Here is a 23,128-nt window from a genome sequence, read left to right on the forward strand (position 1 = left end):
CCCTATGACTGTCTGCCAACCCCCCTCTCCCAGGACTCCTTGTAGTTGCAGAGTCTACTGCATAGTTGTTACAGCAGACCAGTTCACTGGGGTCCACTAGGGGTCCTGCTGTCTAAGCAGGAACCCAAAAATGTTTAAATAAAAAATGCCCAACCCTGATCCACCATGCTACTTGCAATCCTGTCCATTCCAAGACAAGTCTCACCCCTTTCATGATCCACCAGTCTGAATGATTGGGAGGAATATGTTGCCCCTAACATGATTTCCTCTTCTCTACACGTGATCGCGGCCCTGTCCCAGGACTTCAAACTTGTCACAAGGAGTCACCATCTTGGAAAGTGTCTGTGACACTCACATTCTCAGTGGGCTCTGAGCAGCTGTTGAGAAGCTAAGCTTAGGGCTCGTCACTAATTATCCAGCAGAAAATGAGCTTCCCCTGTAATATAAGCTGATGCTACAGGGCTGATTATTAAATTCTGATTCTAATTGCACTGGTTTCTGTGCTGCCATGTAGTAATTATCTGTATTAATTACTAATCAGCCTTATATTGTGACATTTCTATTCTACGTGTACTGTATATTGTGAGTGGGTCCCTAAGCTCAGTAAGTGACAGCAGCACAGAGCATGTGCAGTGAATCAGCAGAAAAGAAGATGGGGAGCTACTGGGGCATCTTTGGAGACACAGATCTTTACTGCTAAAGGGTGGTGGTTGCCTTGGTCTGGTACAGAAGTACAAAATCTCTAGCTATTTCTTTATTTAAGCTATAGTTCTCCTTTAAACTAGACTGTACTAATAAAGATGGCAAGGCCATTGGAACAGTGGGTGTTTGGGAATTGAGGTGCTATGGGGCTGTTATGATGCCACCGGGCTTCCTGCTTTATACCTACCAGCAACTGAAGAATGGTTATACAAGTGTATAGAACTGTTAGAATATGGCACTGGTTGAATTCAATACCATTTATAGAACAGAGCAGACATTAGGACTAACATTACGACATTACATGAGTTAGGATCCAAAACCTTTTTTTGAGGCCCCCACTGATCTTCCCTGACACCCCTCAAACGGAATAATCTCTCTTGGCTCCTTGTTATAGGATATTATATGGGCTTATTTCATGCACTTCAAGGGCCATTTCTTTTCAGTATCCTAAAGATGTGGCGCCAAAACACCCGATCCATTCCCCTTCCCACGACAGACTTGGATTGTAGATAGGGTTACCACCTTTTCTGGAAAAAAATACCGGCCTTCCTATATACTTATCTTTTTCCCTATTAATAACATTGAGATCAGCCATCATTTTTACCGGCCAGGCCGGTAAAATACTGGCTGGGTGACAACCCTAATTGTAGCCTGGAAACATGGCTTTTTTTGCAGCCTGATTTCACGTTCTACTTGTCCTCGCTTCCTGCTCCCGGAGAACCTTGCAGGCCACCATACCCCAAAGGTTCCGCTGGGTCCTGGCAGACATTTGGACAACTAGTCTTATGGACTGACCCCTCCTGTAGCCTGTCAGGGAGCTGGGATTGCAGGTAATTAGGGCCTTGTTCATTGTTTTTGCAACTATTATAGACTGCAGCTGGAACCAGAGGTGGCCCAGTTCAGCACATCCACTGGTCTGTGGCTGGTGTTTGGGGACCTCTACTCTACAGAATCCTAATGAGGAAACACTGAGAGCAAACACTTGGCAAACCTATAGCCTATAAACCTATAGCCAGGCTGTGACTGCCTGTTTGTTACTGACTGCCAGCTGGTGCCAGGGAATGCTGGGTACTTCAGTTCCATACTAATGCACAGGCACACGCAGAGGAGACAGAGAACTGAGCGCACACAATAGAGACATGATGGGACACTGTGGAAGGACACAATTGTTTTATAAATAATTTATTTTGATATATTTAAATAGCTTTATATTATTGCTAACTTAGGACCTTTCATAATTCAGCTTCATATTCAGTTTTGGCTAAATCACCTGAATTGAGGTTGTATTTACATAATTACAAAATCATATCTGTAAAAAAGAGAATAATGTTTGTCAGTTTGAAAATGCCCTTTGACACACACGTCCATTACACCCCAACCATGGTCTGTTACACCCCCAACCTCACCCTTTGCTCTAATCCCAAATGGCCCATATTTCTTTAAATTCTACGTGAGCTGGTCAGAATTGAATTGCACCTGTGGACCCTCTACGATCCTCTACGATGCAATAGCATTTTGCAATTGGTCCGATATGAAGTGCATTGGACCATTTATATATACTTAAATAATTTTCCAAAGCATGCTAGTAAGTAAAAAGTTTAGTTTATTACATCAATATAATAAAAAGCATTATTCAAAACATCCCTTTATATCGGTTAATGCGTTTTATGCTTACCTAGCACTTAGTCATAGGCAATATCATGCCTATGACTAAGTGCTATGTAAGCATGAAACGCGTTAGGCGCTATAAGGGGATTTTTTGAATAATGTTTTTTATTATACTTACTAGCATGCTTTGGAAAATTATTTAAGTATATATGGTTGTACCTCTGTTTGGTCACTAGAGGACTCCAGCACGCTACCATAATGTTCATTAGACTCTACTCCCAAGCTGATTAATATAGTTTCATTGGACCATTTACACTCCCTTCCTCTACTATGTACAGGTATGGGACATGTTATCCAGAATGTTTGGGACCTGGGGTTTTCTGGATAAGGGGTCTTTCTGTAATTTGGATTTCCAAACCTTAAATTTACTTAAAAATCATTTTAACCATTACAAAAACCCAATAGGATTGTTTTGTCATCAACTTAGTTGGGATCAAGTACAAGGTAATGTTTTATTATTATATAGAAAAAGAAAATAATTTAAAAGGTGAATTATTTGATTAAAACGGAGTGGAAAGGATGATGGCTGTCCCGTAATCTGAAGCTTTCTGGATAACAGGTTTCTGGCTAACAGATCCTATACTTATTAGGGATGCACCGAATCCAGGAGTCTGTTTGGAATTTGGCCTTTTTTAGCAGTTTTTGCATACGGCCTAATCAATCTGCCCGGCCGAACTGATAATAAAAGTAGTTATATATATAAAACCCTTCATTATCAGTGTGCAATCTCATCACATAGGGCATCCAGGCTGGGCCAAGTGTAGTAAAAATATCTAGATTAGGTGGGAAAAAGGAGAGAAAAACATGCATTTTTTGTGCTAAAATTTATAGTACTATAGGGATTAGGAATGTTTTCAAAACCTAAAGTTAATACATCTAAGAAAAGATGCCGGCATCATCCACTGCCCCCTCTGCCTGCCTCTGTTCCCGCAATTCCACCCAGGATCGGCCTGTTTATAGGGATTAAAAAGGTAGCTCTTCTTCCCCCAACCCATCCTCGCTCTCCTGCACACAGACTCGAGAGCTCTATGCACCTGTCTTTCCTATTCAGAGCCAACCCCATGAAAGAGTTCAGGAACAGTTCAGTGTACAAATAAAAACTGGGTAAATAGTTAAAGGAACAGTTCAGTGTACAAATAAAAACTGGGTAAATAGATAGGCTGTGCAAAATAAAAAATGTTTCTAATATAGTTAGTTATGCAAAAATGTAATGTATAAAGGCTGGAGTGACTGGATGTTTAATAGGGATGCATCGAATCCACTATTTTGGATTCGGCCGAACCCCTGAATCCTTCGTGAAAGATTCGGCCGAATACCGAACCGAACCTTAATTTTGCATATGCAAATTAGGGATGGGATTCGGTTCAGCTGGGCAGAAGGATTCTGCCGAATCCGAATCCTGCTAAAAATGCAGAATCCTGGCTGAATCACGAACCGAATCCTGGATTCGGTGCATCCCTAATGTCTAACATAATAGCCAGAACACAACTTACTGCTTTGCAGCTCTCTAACTCTGAGTTAGTCAGCAACTTTAACGGGGGCCACATGGGACATAACTGTTCAGTGAGTTTGCAATTGATCCTCAGCATTCAGCTCAGATTCAAAATCAACAGTTATGACCCCCCCTCAAGTATCTGATGGATTATTGCCTGGTAGGGTTGCCAGTATTTTACCGGCCTAGCTGCCGGTAATTTGTAATACCCTTAACAAAAGCCCATGCCCTCCGTTGGAAACTTACATTTCCTTCGCCTTCTGGTGATGTGGCCCGCCCCCTTTTGCGACACAACCCCCACAGCCCGCCCCTTTTTGCATCTCGGCCCGCCCCTTTAGTTCCCACCCCCTCCACTGGCCGGTAATTTTTTTTAAAAAAGGTGGCAACCCTATTGCCTGGTAACCAATCAGTGGAATCCAAGAGCGCTGCAAGGCAGGAAGTTCTGGCTATTATCAGTGTGCAATCTCATCACATAGGGCATCCAGGCTGGGCCAAGTGTAGTAAAAATATCGGGAAAAAGGAGAGAAAAACATGCATTTTTTGTGCTAAAATTTATAGTACTATAGGGATTAGGAATGTTTTCAAAACCTAAAGTTAATGATTGTTTTTTTTTGTGAGAAAACTGTCAGAAAGAAGCAGATGAGTCCAGCCAGCCCACAGGTAGAAGCATGGGTTCCATGTGCAGTGTCGGACTGAGACACCAGGGGCCCATCCAAAAACTTTAGATCAGGGGTCCACTCTCAGTACTATTATTCTTCCTCGCTCACTCAACCTCTATTCTTCTAGTCTTTTTTTTACATACAATAATCCATTATTCCATCTATTTAGCCTCTTTTTTCATAGAAATAGGGAATGAGCATGAAATAGGCCAAATGTTTAGCAGCATGAGGGGCCACTGACATCTGGGCCCACCGGGAGTTTTCCTGGTATCCCTGTGGCCAGTCCGACACTGTCCATGGGTTTAGGGCCAGAACACCTTGTTGCATTAGTACATTATAATACACAAAAGCCATGAATATCCTGTAAATTATATCCTTATAAACGGTGAGTTCTGATGTCATCAGTTATAAACGGTGAGTTCTGATGTCATTTCTGTCACATGACTCATTGAAATTTGTGTATTATAATAAATAAAGTACCCCCAGTTGTAAAATATGAGGATATTAGAAGTTACCTCGGAGTTCCATGACCTGTATAAAAACACTCGGCCTTCGGCCTCGTGTTTTTATATGGTCATGAAACTCCTCGGTAACTTATAATATCCCTATATTTTACAAAAGGGGGTACTTTATTCACTATATTACAGTATTAGTTCTATGCAATTTAGAATAGGAAGTCAGGATTGAAGTCTGGTGAGTGAAATTACAGAGCTGCTGCAAAAAAACAAAGCAAATAGAGAGAACAAGGTGAACATCAAAAGGAAGAGTTTGCGCATGACAATGTGCCGCTGTGATGGCCGGGGCCTGGTTTGGATGTAAAAATCCACCGAATCAGCAAAGGAGAATTTCTTCGGGCAGTAACCCAGCTCTTTGCGGGCTTTGTTTATCCGAAATGTGTGCGTCTTCGAAATCTTTAGTACCTGCAATATACAACACAAAAAGGTTTGTCGCCTTAGGAGCAAACCAGTGAAAGAAAGTCATAGGAGACACTGTTCCCAATACATCTAAGAAAAGATGTTCCCAAATCCAAAACCCAGAGGCCGGCATCATCCACTGCCCCCCTCCGCCTGCCTCTGTTCCCGCAATTCCACCCAGGATCGGCCTGTTTATAGGGATTAAAAAGGTAGCTCTTCTTCCCCCAACCCATCCTCGCTCTCCTGCACACAGACTCGAGAGCTCTATGCACCTGTCTTTCCTATTCAGAGCCAACCCCATGAAAGAGTTCAGGAACAGTTCAGTGTACAAATAAAAACTGGGTAAATAGTTAAAGGAACAGTTCAGTGTACAAATAAAAACTGGGCAAATAGATAGGCTGTGCAAAATAAAAAATGTTTCTAATATAGTTAGTTATGCAAAAATGTAATGTATAAAGGCTGGAGTGACTGGATGTTTAATAGGGATGCACCGAATCCACTATTTTGGATTCGGCCGAACCCCTGAATCCTTCGTGAAAGATTCGGCCGAATACCGAACCGAACCTTAATTTTGCATATGCAAATTAGGGATGGGATTCGGATTCGGTTCAGCTGGGCAGAAGGATTCTGCCGAATCCGAATCCTGCTAAAAATGCAGAATCCTGGCTGAATCACGAACCGAATCCTGGATTCGGTGCATCCCTAATGTCTAACATAATAGCCAGAACACAACTTACTGCTTTGCAGCTCTCTAACTCTGAGTTAGTCAGCAACTTTAACGGGGGCCACATGGGACATAACTGTTCAGTGAGTTTGCAATTGATCCTCAGCATTCAGCTCAGATTCAAAATCAAACAGTTATGACCCCCCCTCAAGTATCTGATGGATTATTGCCTGGTAGGGTTGCCAGTATTTTACCGGCCTAGCTGCCGGTAATTTGTAATACCCTTAACAAAAGCCCATGCCCTCCGGTGGAAACTTACATTTCCTTCGCCTTCTGGTGATGTGGCCCGCCCCCTTTTGCGACACAATCCCCACAGCCCGCCCCTTTTTGCATCACGGCCCGCCCCTTTAGTTCCCACCCCCTCCACTGGCCGGTAATTTTTTTTAAAAAAGGTGGCAACCCTATTGCCTGGTAACCAATCAGTGGAATCCAAGAGCGCTGCAAGGCAGGAAGTTCTGGCTATTATGTTAGACATCCAGTCACTCCAGCCTTTATACATTACATATTTGGCTAACTAATTATATTAGAAACATTTTTTATTTTGCACAGCCTATCTATTTACCCAGTTTTTATTTTTACACTGAACATTTTCATTAAAAGCAGAAGGTGGAATCTTATATTACCATGCACTCCATGGGAACACATATAACTCCCTGAGACAACGGCACGAGCCAACATAACCCCATAGGCTGAATCCCAATGGGAACAAAAACATATCATACAAAAAGCTTTACTTGTCTGTTAATAATAAAACAATAAATAAATAGCTAGTTCCTCCCCTAGGGGCTCCAGGATTTATCTACTTACCTCATATCTGGTCAGCACTGGGTTTAAATTCACAAAGGGCCTCAATGCCAGATGGAGATATTCAAAGAAGACAGCTGAAATATAAAAAATGACAAACACTCCTGGTAAATATTATAAACAAATAAATAAACAGAGAAAAATGTGATGTTACCTGAATCATACACCAGTGAATAGGGCAGCGATACCCAGGGATCACTAAAGGCCAACTTCTCAAACTGCAAAAGAGGAACAGGTAACAATAAAGGAGGGCTTAGTGGGAACATTTCATGTTGCATCTCTTTTATTTAATGTTTTCATATTTTTTTCATATTTTTTTCATATTTCAGCGCCTTGGGGCTCCATGGGCTTTTGGGCTGCTGTATGATTTGTAGTTACATCAGCCTTGTAATAGTAAGGGACAACTTAATTTACGCTTTTAAAGGAACAGTTTAGTGTAAAAATAAAAACTGGGTAAATAGACAAATAGTGCAAAATAAAAAATGTTTCTAATATAGTTAGTTAGGCAAACATGTAATGTATAAAGGCTGGAGTGACTGGATTTCTAACATAATAGCCAGAACACTACTTGCTGCTTTTCAGCTCTCTAACTGAGTTAGTCAGCGACTTAAAACAATTGCAATTGATCCTCGGCATTCAGCTCAGATTCAAAAGCAACGGTTATGGTCCATGTGCCCCCCCCCTTAAGTCACTGATTGGTTACTGCCTGGTAACCAATCAGTGGAAACCAAGAGAGCTGCAAAGCAAGAAGTAGTGTTCTGGCTATTATGTTAGACATCCAGCCACTCCAGCCTTATAACTATCTATATTGAAAACTTTTTTATTGCACAGCCTATTTTTATACAGAACAATTCCTTTAAATTAGGAATCCTAGAGCATCACAGCCTCAAGGACCATGCACTGAGCCCCTGACACAACCTGAAGGGCTAGGCCAGAAGGAAGCAGGGGGTTCAGCACAGCTTAGTACACATGCCCTTTAATCACTCATTGTATTTCCCGTCGAAGTGGATCCATGTTAGCTCTGTATAGTTGGATTCAACCTTTTATAGATTTGGGTCTACATAAGTGTGAGCCTTACTGCACTGAGAGTCAGGCACCTGGTAGCACTGAGAGGAACACATTTGAAATCACGGCTACCTTCAGAGATTTGATCATCACTATTAGGCTCAAACAGAATTATCACTAGGTTTTCTGATTTCTGAGGAAAATGTCTCGTGTCATATAAAGTAAAAGGTTTCTAGTTTCTTCAGTACATATGGACGTTCCACAGTCAATGAAAATTTACAAGAGGCACTCACACCCCAGATGAGACATGTTTACATATTTCTTACCTGTTTCACACGTCAGAGTCTGACTTTCTGACTTACCAGTGGATGTAAAAATTCATAGATGTTGACATTTTCCCCATCGTGGATGAAGTACGATTGTCCACTCTGAATTCAAGAGAAGTGCTCAGTCAGGGCAGCCATCATAAATCGTCTCATACTAGTTAGTTGGCAAGACCTTTCCTCCACCCTCACACATTAGCCCGGGAACTGCCCTAAATCCATGCAAGCTCTGCTCCTTTTGGGCCCTGCAAAACTGGACCTTCCGACCTGTGCCCGGGTACTTACCGCAATAAATCTTTTAGTGGCAGTTAGTGCCTCCGCTGCCAAAATATGGGCTTCCACCAGATTGTACAGGTGAATCCAGTTCAAAAAAGTTTTCTGACGACCAACAGTGAAAAATATTAATCCTTTCTCAATGTTACTCTAAAGGGAACAAATACAAAAGTACAAATATACATCTATTACAGAAGAGATTTTGGCTGCCAGGGTCACTGACCCCCATATGAAAGCTGGAAAGAAGCAGAACACAAAAGGCAAATAATAATAATAAAAAAAAAATAATTAAAACCAATTGCAAAGTTGCCAGGAATAGGGCATTGTATAACATACTAAAAATTAACGTAAAGGTAATCCGACCCTTTAAGCTCTGGAACTGACTTAATCTGATTTGAGTTAAAACCAAATAAATCAATGAAATAACCAGACCTTCCAAAAAAAAAAAAAAAAAAAAAAAAAATAAGACTAGTGGATTTACTGGAAAGAAGTCCAACTTTTCCACATGCCAAACATTATGATTTTTTTTTACAATATGTTAAATTCAACAAACAAGTAGTAAATGTGTATTAACATTTGCAAATATATATATCATGTATAAATACTCCCTGAAGGGGTTATTAATGTTTCTTGACTAGCGGTGCCCAAATGTTTGAACAAAACAGTAGATTAAAAAGAGTAGCCACTTTTGTAATCATAATAACAGTACAGGTATAGAATCTGTTATCCAGAAAGCTCTGACTTATGGGAAGACCATCTTCCACAGACTCAATTTATCCAGAAAGCGCTGAACTACGGGAAGACCATCTTCCATTGACTCCATTATAATCAAATAATTCATTTTTTTCATGATTTTCTTTTTCTCTGTATTAATAAAACCGTACCTTGCACTTGATCCAAACTAAGGTATAATTAATCCTTATTGAAGGCAAAACAATAATGTTTTTTTAGCAGATCCAAATTACAGGAAGATCCATTATCCAGAAAACGCCAGGTCCCAATCATTGTGGATAACAGGTCCCATACCTGTACAGGTTTACAGTTTTTAGACAATAAGAGGTGAGTTGCAGCCATGCATAAAATAGTTTATATGGAAGGAAACATCAACCAAACCATTTGCAATAAGGTAAGTGGATAAGTGGACTTTATTTATAATTCACAGATGTCCATCTTCACACCTCCAGGTCCTTAAAAGGCCAGGTATTAGGTTAACTGTCTGTTAAAGACAACTGGGTCACTCACAGCGACCAAATGGCTTATCATCTGCACTCAGGTATAAATATCTGCCTATAAAGGAACTGGAGTTGATCAGAATTGCTCTATATCATTTGCCCATCAGACTCAACATCTAATCACAGTTTAACACACACACACACACGGCACATACCACTAGTCTGGGCAAATGCCTCTGCTCATCTGGTCCATAAATTCCAGGAGGTCGTAGCACACACGTATGAAGTTTACCTCCTCCTGCCGATAAAAATGGAGAAAACAGATTTCACATTGATTTCACTGAGATAACAAAAGGTCACGTAGGAGTCATTGAATGCTGGGAAATTGTAAATCCGGCGCTTGAGGGTTCATGTGATAACTATGTATAAATATATATAAGGGGATCATATAATAATCTCTCTAATGCTTTATTTACCAGTAGTTCTTTCTAGCTGACACGAGGTCACCCATTCCGATTAGAAGAAAAGAGGTTCCGCCTAAATAGGTTAATAGGGTTTTTTACAGTGAGAGCTGTGAAGATGTGGAATTCTCTCCCTGAATCAGTTGTACAGGCTGATACATTAGATTATATTAGCTTTATACCCCTCAAACAATGTTGGTCTCTATAAAAAGATATTGCATAAAACAGCTCATATGTAAAATCCTGCTTCATGTAAATAAACCATTTTCATAATATACTTTTTTAGTAGTATGTGCCATTGGGTAATCATAAATAGAAAATTGCCATTTTAAAAAATAAGGTCCGCCCCCTGGGATACTTGGATTCATGGTGCACACAAACAAACCAAACAAACCATACATGTTAGGTCACATGAGCCAATTAACAGACAGAGTTGTGTCTTTTGCTTCCACACTTCTTCCTGTTACAGTTAGAGCTGCAGTATTTCTGGTCAGGTGATCTCTGAGGCAGTACACAGACCATCACTAAATGGTGGTTCAAGGCCAGAGATAAATATATATTTCAGTTTGATAAGATTCTTTAATATGCCACTTAATTTGTTATAAACTATCTGTTGCTCAAGTATTCATTATGGGGGTATGGTTTTCCTTTAAAGGAGAAGAAAAGGTTAAAACTAAGTAAGCCTTATCAGAAAGGTCCATCTAAATATACCAGTAAACCACCAAAGTAGTGCTGCTCTGCGTCCCCTGTCAAAAGAAACACAGCATTTCTTTCCTTCTATTGTGTACTCATGGGCTTCTGTATCAGACTTCCTGTTTTCAGCTTAAACCTCATTGCCCTGGGCAAGAGCATGCTCAGTTTGCTCCTCTTCCCCACCCCCTCCCTTCTCTACTGTAATCTGAGCCCAGAGCAGGGAGAGACTCAGGCAGGAAGTGATGTCACACCATGTTAATACTGCAGCTCCTATCCTAAACAAACAGAGAGTTTCTAGAGCTTTTTACTCAGGTATGGTAAAACATTCTACAGAATAAATATAGCATTCTAGCTTGCACTATTGCAGCTAATCTATTGGCAATAAAATGCCTCCGTAGCTTTCCTTCTCCTTTAAGAAGGGGTTGGATGGTGTTTAGCAAGCGAGGCAATACAGGGTTATGGGAGATAGCTCATAGTACAAGTTAATCCAGGGACTGGTCCAATTGCCATTTTGGAGTCAGGAAGAAATTTTTCCCCCTCTGAGGCAAATTGGAGAGGCTTCAAATGGGTTTTTTGCCTTCCTCTGGATCAACTGGCAGATAGGCAGGTTAAAATAGACTTAAAAGGTTGAACGTGATCAACATGTGTTTTTGTTCAGCTGAACTAGGCAGACATCATTTGTGATTAATGGGGCAAATAAAGCTTGGAGCATGCCCCACCTCTAGGGTTGCCACCTTTTCTGGAAAAAAATTACTGGCCTTCCTATATATTTATCTTTTTTAATAACAGCTGGTTGGTTGCTTTTGGTTACTGCCCAGGTGCAAATTTGCCCAGTGTTTATAAATGACCCCCAGTGTCTGAATAAACAATTTATCCTATAAATACAGTATACAGTCTGCAGTAAATAAAATGGCATGACCCCACTATGTGCAATACAAGGAACACAGCTACAGAATCCTATTGGTGAATATTGTCTGGTCTAGAAAGAAGAGGGCAGGTAGCAATTTGACTTAATTATTAAGAGCAAGGGTAACGATAGTGTAATGCCAGGCCAGCAAACGCACAGCGACAGCAGAGGGCACTGATATCCCTATTATGTTACACACTGAGCAACGGGCAATGGAATCCTCAGCACATTATTCAGTGAGAGTAAAAGGTAAAGGGATCTACAGTGCATTATAAATGAGTTATGGCACCCCCTGCACATTATACAGAGAAAGCAAAAACTATTTCACATGAAGAGTATTGAGGGACAGAAAAAGAGCCTCAGAAGGTTAGAGCAATAGGTATTAGCATCCAAATCCCATTATATACTGAAAGCAGTGGGTAATGGGATCGCATCTCAAGCCGAAACCTTCAGCTGGTTTTTCTTCAAGTAGCTCACGGTTTTGAGGTACTTATAGGGTGACTGTAGGAGCCATCAAATATGAAATTTAGCCAGGGGGTGCCCAAACCTTTGCACTCAGCTGTATCAGACATGGCACCTTCTGCACATTATATAAGGAGAAAAGCAGGTAATACAATAAAGTGGGCACTAGCACCCCCAACAACATTATACAATGAAACGTTCTGCAGCTCCAAGCAAATTAGACAGGGAAGTACAATGGATACTAACATTCCCAACAGCATCAATTACACTGGAATAATTGAAAAAACCTGCTGCATTGTGGGCAACCCCCTAGAAATGTGTGTTTGCTTTTGTGCTTTGCTATAGTAAACGATGGCACTTTGATCAGAGCACATGTACTTTACAAAACACTGGTTAGTCAGAAGTGGAGCTTGCTGTGTAGTATGTCTGTGCAGGTATCAGATGGAGAAAGCTCTACCTGTAACCTCTCTGTGGCTAAATATATCTGAGCCTCACCCGAGCGCAAAGTCTCATGTTGCACTTTACGTTCATTTGTCTTACACTGCCATTTCTAACCTTATCGCTGTTATGAGAGGATTAAGTGCGGCACTGACCTCCCTCGCTATGGAAATGTCTAGGAAGCTGCAATGAATAATTCCAGATGGGCGTATCAGGTGCAGCCACAGCGTCTGCCGTCGGCAAATAAAGAGCCGCCATACGAGCGATGTACAAGCAGCTTTAGTTAAATGTGGACTGATAATGAGACTTAGATGAGAGGGAAGCTCAGTGACAGTGTAAAGAGTGACAGACATCAGGATGTCTAAAGGAACAATATACCTGTATATTAAATATAAATCTAACAAGTAGGGATTGCGTTAAAAATCAATTACAGCTTATTGTTTAATTTATTGTTGTCATTACTTATTAATTGAGTCCAAGCTCCCTTTAAACCGAGAAATATCCAAGCCACTTATACCCTTAATGGGACTGCACTAGGCAAATCCATTATGGAAAAGGACCTTGGAGTCCTTGTAGATGATAAACTTGGCTGTAACAAGCAATGCCAGTCAGCAGCATCAAGGGCAAATAAGGTCTTGAGCTGTATTAAAAGGGGCATAGAGTCAAGGGAGGAGGGGGTCATTCTTCCACTGTATAGAGCACTTGTGAGGCCCCATCTAGAATATGCCGTACAGTTTTGGTCTCCATCACTCAAACAGGACATTATTGTATTAGAGAGGGTACAGAAAAGGGCAACTAAGCTGGTAAAAGGTATGGAAAATCTTAGCTATAAAGAAAGACTGGCCAACAGAGCCGGGCCAACCCGGCCAGGCGCCCTAGGCAACCTGAGTGCGCTCTTGATTGCGCGTGCAATGTGGTGGCCCCCATTTTCATTCTCAGTTTCAGGGCCAGAGCAACTGCCTCTATTTTTCACCCCCTAACACAGTTAATCTTGTGACAGCAATCCAAAGCAGCAATCCAAAACAACTCACAAACATCTTATAAATAAAGTATACCGGTATATGTTTATCATTACTTACCCATGAGTGGTCTTCTATCTGCTTCCAAGATCATCTGATCGGCAATGGCCTTTGACCTGGAATAGGGATCGATTTGCTGGAAACAAAGCGAGATGTGCCTGTTATCTACATTATATTTCTACTATCCCTATTACAGAGCTTTGTTCATTTGGGCATTTAACTAAGTGAGCATTCTTTGAGGCTGATCGTTTTTGCCTGGACTGCAAAGGTAACTATATATATATATATTTTTTTCCGCAGAAGTTGAAGACAGAGGTGAGGAGTTCGATCTAGTTCTGAACATGGAGGATGAGTTCTGAGTGCCCTTGTTTTGATTACGGCAATTCAGTAGTCAAACTTCCCAGTATAGAGCCAAGCACAAAGGTATTAGCTTGGGGACATGTTCAAGATGTTAATTATAAATAGATGTTTATCTACAACATTTGGGGAGATGGGAGTCTTACAGTAGATACAAAATCACTCTCACAAGATAAAAAGTTAATCTCAATGATTTGGAGGCAGAGTAGTGCTGTATCCTAGTCTGTTGATGACCACCGCTGGGTTATTTCTCTGCTCATGTAGACTTACAACAATCTCCTTCTGCAACTTGCTTGCCATTTAGCACCAGTAACTTCACCTTCTCAGTGTAGCCATTTAAGCAACAATTTAACTGTGGTTGTGGCTATTTTTGGTGTTTAGCGTGACGATCTATGACCATATTTGGCAGCTTTCCATGAAGAAATGGGGACGTTCTTAGACTTTGAACTAACCCCTCTATGGGAGCCCAATATTGTTAATAGTGGAGCCAGCATACAGGCTGTGGGTGAATGATTATATGTATTAGATATCCCAGAAAATATTGAAGGGGGCTGCTAGAACCATGTTTACATATACTGTACCTCTTGCTATGATCTAAGCTGATCAAACAAATTTATCACATAATCCAAGAGCCCTCCTCCCAATAAGTTTCAAATATCTGGTTTACTGCACTAAAGGGGTGATATTTCTAACAGGGTGAAGGGATGCAAGTGTATCCTAGCCCAGCAATTGCTAAAGGAGCTACATATTTAGAGTTTAGTATGATATAACCTCTTTCAGTGGGAAGTACGTTACAGTCTCCTCATCGCCATCTTCTATCGGGTTACCACCAAATACTACATTGACAGTGCTGGTATAAATCAGTCTGGGGATACTTCTCTGAACACACACTGGAAAGAAAAGCAATAGAATATACGTTGAATTCAGGTAACACTCATTTTATTAATACTGTGCATACATTGTACAAGTGCGGAAGTTTCAATTTCAAAAACAAATATAGTTTGTGACAATTACGGATATGGCCAAGAAGATTTTCGGTTAACCGCACACTGACACCACCCTTCCTGAAGTGATCACCTGGTGCACAACGATAGAGGCAACGGCCACCTCACAGAGTCATAGAAAAGAATTTCGCCGGCACACAGGATTTTAGGCTGCAGGGCAAGCCCTTGCAATTTTTTAATGCAGTGCAGGTGCAACGTTTCGGGGTCACGCCCCTTTGTCATGCATGCTTGAGTAACTAAGTAAGCTTTATCAGAAAGTTCTATATGAATACACTAATAAACCCTCAAAATAATGCTGCTCTGAGTCCTCTGTCAAAAGAAACACCACATTTATTTCCTTCTATTGTGTACTCATGGGCTTCTGTATCAGACTTCCTGTTTTTAGCTTAAATCTCCAGGACTAGGGCTTGAGCATGCTCAGTTTGCTTCTCTCCCCCTCCCTGCTGTAATCTGAGCTCAGAGCTATGAGAAAGCAGGGAGAGACTCAGGCAGGAAGTGATGTCACAGCAAGCTAATATGGCAGCTGCTATCCTAAACAAACAGAGACAGTGTCTAGTGCTGTTTACTCAGGTATGGAAAAGCATTCTAAAGAATGAAAATGGTGTTCTAGCTTGCACTGTTGTGGCTAATCTATTGGCAATAAACTGCCTTGGTAGCTTCCTTCTCCTTTAAGAGGGTCAGACTGGCCTTATATCTTCATCAGGTGATGAATAATGCACTCATTTACACTAACTTCACTAGAAGGTTATCTTAGAATTATAAGGATGATTCAGAACCTGGCTGGCTGCTTTATTTCTGAGTACATTTGCACAAGAATTGCCTCCTGTCTATTCCACATTTAATTCAGTTATATTCCCTCTTCCTCCCTAATATTACAGCAGGGAAGAAAGGGGAACTAAACAATACATCACAAGAGGGAATATTGCATGGGAATATTTTCTGGCTTGTTGTTTTTCTGTTTCAACAAACCCCTGTATTTCATTTGTCTCATAGTATGATCATTGACTTATTGGTTATTAGTTTGGCATTTATGATTGATGTTACCCTCTTTAGTTGAAAGGCCCAACCAGTGAATGTAATACACATACCATCAATAACAAGCTTTGTTCCACCGATGTTGATGGATTCAATTTTTTCCTTCTCAAGCTAAAACAAGAAGACATGAAAAAAAGAATGTAATTAAAGGAGACATGTAAAAAACAAGAATGTACCAGTACGTTAAACTCTTTTAGATATAGAAGAAATATTCTTTAAAATGTTTCTGGTTACTTTATTACAAATGTCTGCAAAACCCTAGTAGTCCCTTCATCTGTTCCACTTCCTGCTCCCTGAATTCTCAGGCTGTGCAAGGGAGCCGGCGGCACTGTAGGATAAGAACCAATCAGCAGCCAGGCTGACCTGATAGGGAACTGAAGCCTGTCTGTACTTTATCTTCTTAAACCATAATCTCATGGGTAAAGCATGTTTTTGCTTTGACTCTAATTTATGGTGGTCGCCAAGTAGTAAATTATATCCTTTTATATGAGTGTCATAACAGTAATAATAACAGACATCATTTATGCAAAGATACTCACTTGCTGGTGTCCTGACATTCCATAAGATGCTACATGGAAAACACAATCCACGCCTTCGCATGCTGCGTACAGGCAATCGTAATTTCGAATATCTCCCTGCAATGCAAAATAACATTCAAAAAGATGCTTTCTACAGGCCTTTTCCATATGATTTGGTTCTGTCCACCAATAGGCAACTTTTGGCTTTATCAAGGGTCGAAGTGAATTCGAGGGAATTTTCGAAGTCAAAAAATTCAAAATTCGAAGTAATTTTCGAATAGGATACTACGACTTCGAATTTACTTTGAATTCGATTCGAAGTAAAATAGTTCAAATATTCGACCATTCGATAATCTAAGTACTGTGTCTTTAAAAAAACTTCGACTTCAATACTTCGCCAAATTAAACCTGCTGAAGTGCTATGTTAGCCTATGGGGACCTTCTAGACCATTTTTCTAAGTCTTCACACATCGAAGTAAAATCGTTCGATCTTATGCTAAAATCGTTCGATTTGAACAATCGTGCGATGAAACGATTTTACTTCGACCGTTCGATTCCCATATTTGGTGAAAAATACTTCGACTTCGATATTCGAAGTCGAAGTATTTCGATTTGAGGGTCGAATTTCGAAGTATTTATCACTTCGAAATTCGACCCTTGATAAATCTGCCCCTTAATATTATGAATACTCTAGTGAACGATTTAAGTTTCCCACATGTAGAGGCACATTTATCAAGGGTCGAATTTCAAATTCATGTGAGTTTTTTAAAACTCCAATTAATTCGAAATTCGACCAATTGAAATTTGTTAATAAAATCGTTTTTTTCCCAACTCAGAGGAATTGAAACAACCTAAAAACTCGAATCAAATTCGATCACTCGAGTCAAGTTTTTCCTCCGAAAAAAACTTGAATGTCAAAAAGGCTGCAAACATCTCCAAATTGATCCATAGACCTCTCCCATTGACTTAAACAGCAATTTGGCTTGTTTCAGGTTGCGAATAGTCAAATTAGAATTCTTAAAGGGCCAGAGTATGATAAATCTGAAGAATCAAGTTTGATTTTAGAAAAAAACTCAAATCGAATTTGGATAACTCCCTAGTCAAATTTGACAGTTTTGACCATAAACAATATTGAAAATTGTAATTCGAATTTTTAATTCGACCCTTGTTAAATCTGCCCCATAGGGTCCCCCATAATTTGCCATTCGAATATTCTATATGATGTCATACCCACCAACTACCAGTCTTTGCTGTTCTGTACCAGAATGATATTGGTATGCACTGGATGGGCATCGCCCTGCCAAATATCCCCTACTGGTAATAACTGGCAAATCAAGGAATACCTCTCGTTAAGCTTACCTACCTAACTAACTTGGAATGCATCTGGATCCCATGGCTGGATCTAGGGCTGTAACAATGATGCACTACCTGCTTTTGCACCAATCTACACATATGGTGGTACTGGCTATGCTTTATGTATAATACCTGTGACATCTGCCATACTCTATTCTATACTCTATTAACAACCACTGTTTAGTTTTTGTATCAAAAAAATGTTAATTACTTTTTTAAAAAAAAGATATTTGCCTACAGTGGAAATTTATTTAACCCAGTCCCAAATTCTTTGGTGTTTATAATATACGCAGCACATGGGATCCTACCAGACCCTGTGCACGTCTAGACAGCAGTCACCAAAGAAATGTCCACAATGGTATCTTCCAAAGATTCGCTTAGAAAGTAATGGAGGGTGATTTTGGGCTTTTTAGTGTGGAAAAACCTGGGCAGGCAAACTCTAAAATATTCAGCCCTAATAAAAGTTTTTTAGACCTCAAAATGTTCTGGTTAGCAGTAATTTTGAAAGCATAGGATCAAATTATGTTGAAATATATTGGGCCACATTCAGTTCACTATGAAACTGTTTAATTAAATTTATAGTAATTTATGATAATATAAATTATTAGGACACTTTTGGCGTAACATGGGCACATGACTACATAGGAACTCTCCTTACCTGTATAAATACGGCTCCACTTGGGATATCCCACTGCGATTGGTTTATGTCAAATAAGAGCACAGAGATTCCAGATTGGGCCAGGGCACAACCAAGGTTGTGTCCCACATACCCACCTCCTCCTGTGACCAAAACCTTGGTTATTCCTGCATGCAGTAGGGTGCTGAGATGGGCACTTGGGGTGCAAGCAGATGCCTGGCTTTGGTGAGGTACCACTCCGTTGGACCTGTGCTTAATGCTGCCTCGGAATGAGTGGCTGTTCCTCAGGCAAGTGGAGCACACATCTCCCATCTCAACCCGGCTTCTCAGGTCTTCTAACTCGCATGTTCCTTCTTTCTCTCTCATCCTGAAGAATGTAATTCTGGTGTTGCAAAGATGAATGATTGTTTAAAAGATGAATAAAGGATAATCTGTGCAGGGAAGAGACAAAAAGGAACATGGTACTTTCATCCTTATACATAACAAAGGAACTTTAAATAGGACAGACACTGAATACAGGTAAGGTTTTTCATGATTTATTGGGGCAGATTTTCTAAAGGGCGAATTTTCACGTCGGAAGGCTCCAGCACACTTTGTTACCATACTTGTGCTTAAGTCAATCTAAATATGCCGAATAGATATAGGTAATATATTTATGCCTTTATTAGTGAATACTGGCGAAATTGCTGGAAGCGGCCACTTATTATTAAAAATGTTATTATTAAAAATGTCCAAGGAATCAAAATAAATACTATAAATATTGTCCTGGACATGAGCCCATCCTAAAATAAATGTGGTTAAAAAAAAATTAGCAAAAAAAAACAATTACAAATTTTAAAAATAATCCCACATTAAAATATAAGCGTTTTGTCTTCTTTTATTACAGGATATGATGTCACTGATTGAGGAGGATGTATCTTATCGTATAACCTGGCAAAGTAGACTCTGGTGAAAAGGTTAACGTAGTGGAAAATTTACAGCTTTGAAAATTTAAGCACGGGGGAGATGAGGGGGTGACATTGGAAAGGCTATTTCTGGAGGCGCAGGGGATGGAAATGCACCAGACTACAGTTTCAGAATCTCTATATCAGTAATGATTCGAGCCGTCAATGTTGTGCACAGGAGGATTCTTGAATTCTGTTAGACTGACAGTCACATGCACATGCTCAGTGGGGTCTGAGCAGCTGTTGAGAAGCTAAGCTTAGGGCAAGGCCAGACGTGGCGTTTTTATGTTGCGTTTTTAAAAAAAGAACAGCCAGGCGTAAATATGCATAAACCGCACTACCACTGAAACGAATGGAAAACGCACTATGGCAATTCACACAGGGCGCTTGCAAGCTGAAATCCGCCACAGGACGCCAGTATTGGCGTTTTTTAGCAAAAACGCCAATACGTTAGGAAACTACCATGTCAATAGACTCTATGGGATCCGCACGTTTGAAACCACACTTTGCATAAATACGCAGCGTATTTTAAATATGGCATCCAAACTCTCAATGAGAACAATAAGAAGTGCATGTTGGGAAAAGAATCCTACATGCTGAAAAACGCATGGTCGCATGTGGTTTCAGTGGCGTATTTACACCTGGCTGTTCTTTTTTAAAACGCAAAGTAAAAACGCTGCAAAAATGCCACGTCTGGCCTTGCCCGTAGGGGTCGTCACAAATCCTCAAGTAAAAAATGAGATTCAGTAATATAAGCCGATGTTACAAGGCTGATGCTAGTTTCATTGGTTTCTGTGCTGCCATGTAGTAATTATCTGTATTAATTACTAATCAGCAGGTCCGGACTGAGAATTAAATTAAGCCCTGACATTTCAGGTACATAGAGGCCGACTCAGCCCACATAGAGGCCCAAACAGCCCCACCAGCCTCAATGGGACCTTATAGCAGCCCCTCTGGCATTTGCCAGAACCCACACATTGCCAGTCCGGGCCTGCTAATCTGCTTTATATTGTGACATTTCTATTCTATGTGTACTGTATATTGTGAGTGGTTCCCTAAACTCAGTAAGTGACAGCAGCACAGAGCATGTTCAGTGAATCAGCAGAAAAGAAGATGGGGAGCTACTAGAGTTGCCACCTTTTCTAGAAAAAAATACTGGCCTTCCTATATATTTATCTTTCTTCCCTATTAATAACATTGGGATCAACCATCATTTTTACTGGCCAGGCCAGTAAAATACCGGGTAGGTGGCAACCCTAGGAGCTACTGGGGCATCTTTGGAGACATAGATCTTTACTGCTAAAGGGCTGTGGTTGCCTTGGGCTGGTAGAGAACCACAAAACATAATGTACAACATTTCTAGCCTCTTCTTTATTTAAGCTTTAGTTCTCCTTTTATTTGGAGTTTCTATATGACGGTGTTTCTGGATAAAAGATCCCATACGAAACCAGTATCTGTGGCTTTCCTAAACATTTGCACCTCAGTTAACAATTAATTACCCAATTAACCAGGTTCAGATTACCCTTGCATCATATTACTTGTGTGTTAACGAGAAAGCAATGAGCATTGTCTCTGGACTGGGGAATACAGGCATGGGATCTGGTATCCAGACACACGTTATCTGAAAAAGCTCTAAATTACAGGAAGGGCATCTCCCGTAGACTCCATTGTAATCAAATAATTCAAATTTTTTATAAAAGCTTTCCTTTTTCCCCTGTAATATTAAGACAGTGCCTTGTACTTGATGATACTTAAAATATAATGGATACCTATTTGAGGCAAAACAATCGTATTGAGCATTTAATGTACCGGTATACATTCTTTTTTACTAAATTAAAAGTATGGTGATCCAAACTATGGAAAGAGACCATGGGTTCCAGGCAGGCAATCTGAATAACAGGCCCCCACACTTATACACCAATGCTGGAGTAATCTATCTATCTATCATCTATCTATCTATCTATCTATCTATCTATCTATCTATCTATCTTCTATTTATAGAGTAGTATTAATCTATCATCTATCTATTATCTATTTATAGATAGATGTAGTATTAATTATATTAATTAATTAAGTAGTATTAATTATCTATCATCTATCTATCTATCATCTGTGACAATTACAAGAAGTGTGTAAACATGAAAGGAACATTCATTTTAAAGGGCAAGTCAACCCCAAAATAAAAATTGGCTTAATATAAGAAAACATTATTCTAAGCAACTTTCCCATATTAATGTATTACATATTTTCAGCGTTTTTAAAGTTATTTGGGAAAACAATTGCTATTGAAAGCAGCATTTGCTTAACTCTTGGTCATTGCTTTTTAAACAATGTTGTAAAAACCTTTGTCCCCCAACAAAGACAGGTCTGTTAATCAGCTGCCTTGTCTTAAGGTCCCCATAGACGCAAAGATCTTTCGTTGCTGAACGAACAATTTTAGCGAAGTCTGACCAATCCATCAAATTATCGTTCGGTTAGTTGGATTCGAACGATCGTACATCTTACGATTTTTCGGCCGACATCTGTCAGGAAATTGATCGGCCAGGTTAAAAAATCTTTATTGGTCCCAGTGCAATCTATCTATGTTTGCAGGGACAAGCAGGCAGCTACACTTCAGTTTTGCTGGCAATATCGCCTGAAATGGTCTTTTTAGTTGATGGACAAATCGTACATTTAAACAATCTTTTTGAGATAATCGTGGTCTCACAATAACGATTGGATCTTTAAAAAATCTTTACATCTATGGCCAGCTTTACATTGTATCAACAGTCTGAGCCACCAGAACAGGGAATAGACAGACAGGGAATAGACAGACACTGCTTTTAAAAGCAATACACATACAAATAACTTAAACACCATAGTAAATTTGTAAAGAATATATATTGCAAACTTGCTTAGAATTATGTTTTATTTTATTAGACACATGGTAAATGCCCCTTTAACAAGAATAAGTGTCAGTTATAAGATTTTCAGATGCTGTTATAGAATTCCCTATGTCAGGCATAAAAATAGTCTTAATTAGACCTTCTGAATCAGTGTATATATATCATATACAGGTATGGGGCCTGTTATCTAGAATGCTTTGGACATGGAGGTTTTTCCATAAAATGTCTACTACAAAATCAATCAAACATTAATTAAATCCAATAGGACAGTTTAGCCTCCAATAAGGATTAATTATATCTTAGTTGATCAAAAACAAGGTACTGTTTTATTATTACAGAGAAAAAGGAAATAAAAATAATTTAAACATTTTGAATTATTTGATTAAAATGGAGTCCATGGGAAATGGCCTTCTTTTCATTCTGCGGTTTCTGGATAATGAGTTTCCAGATAATGGATCCTATTCCTGTAACTGTAATAATTATAATAATAATATTAGCCAAGATCAGACAAATGCAGAAATGTACTTACCTGCTTCCAGTGCTCTGTTTGCCATTCAAGTTCAGATCCAGTGCTCAACTCTGTATCCCTATCGGCACATCCTCACTGCGTTGTGGTATGTTTTTTGGTCAATGAAAAATATATTGGAATGCAATATCCACATGAATTAAATGTCTACTA

The 23,128-nt window shown here is 39.8% G+C and overlaps 1 protein-coding gene across 1 annotated transcript; it reads right to left on the reverse strand.

Moving 5' to 3' along the window:
• Positions 1 to 5,109: 5,109 nt before the first annotated feature.
• On the reverse strand, positions 5,110 to 19,373 carry LOC121399165 (putative short-chain dehydrogenase/reductase family 42E member 2). The gene is made up of 11 exons (XM_041579115.1): positions 18,642 to 19,373; positions 16,652 to 16,747; positions 16,166 to 16,223; positions 14,845 to 14,963; positions 13,777 to 13,852; positions 9,952 to 10,034; positions 8,577 to 8,714; positions 8,331 to 8,396; positions 7,118 to 7,181; positions 6,967 to 7,040; positions 5,110 to 5,441 (listed from the first exon to the last, which is right to left on the reverse strand). Exons 1-11 carry the CDS (start codon positions 18,984 to 18,986, stop codon positions 5,199 to 5,201), a joined length of 1,362 nt encoding a protein of 453 aa, XP_041435049.1. The 5' UTR covers positions 18,987 to 19,373; the 3' UTR covers positions 5,110 to 5,198.
• Positions 19,374 to 23,128: the final 3,755 nt, after the last annotated feature.

Source organism: Xenopus laevis, chromosome 9_10S (assembly GCF_017654675.1).
Source record: "Xenopus laevis strain J_2021 chromosome 9_10S, Xenopus_laevis_v10.1, whole genome shotgun sequence".
In the NCBI taxonomy this organism is placed as follows: Eukaryota; Metazoa; Chordata; class Amphibia; order Anura; family Pipidae; genus Xenopus; species Xenopus laevis.

Coding starts and splice junctions, on each gene's coding strand:
- LOC121399165 (XM_041579115.1), bottom strand. CDS start 18,986: ATGAGAGAGAAAGAAGGAACATGCGAGTTAGAAGACCTGAGAAGCCGG. Junction 14,964..16,165: donor AACAAAGCTTGTTATTGATG/GTATGTGTATTA, acceptor TTTTCTTTCCAG/TGTGTGTTCAGAGAAGTATC. Junction 8,397..8,576: donor CCACTAAAAGATTTATTGCG/GTAAGTACCCGG, acceptor TCTTGAATTCAG/AGTGGACAATCGTACTTCAT.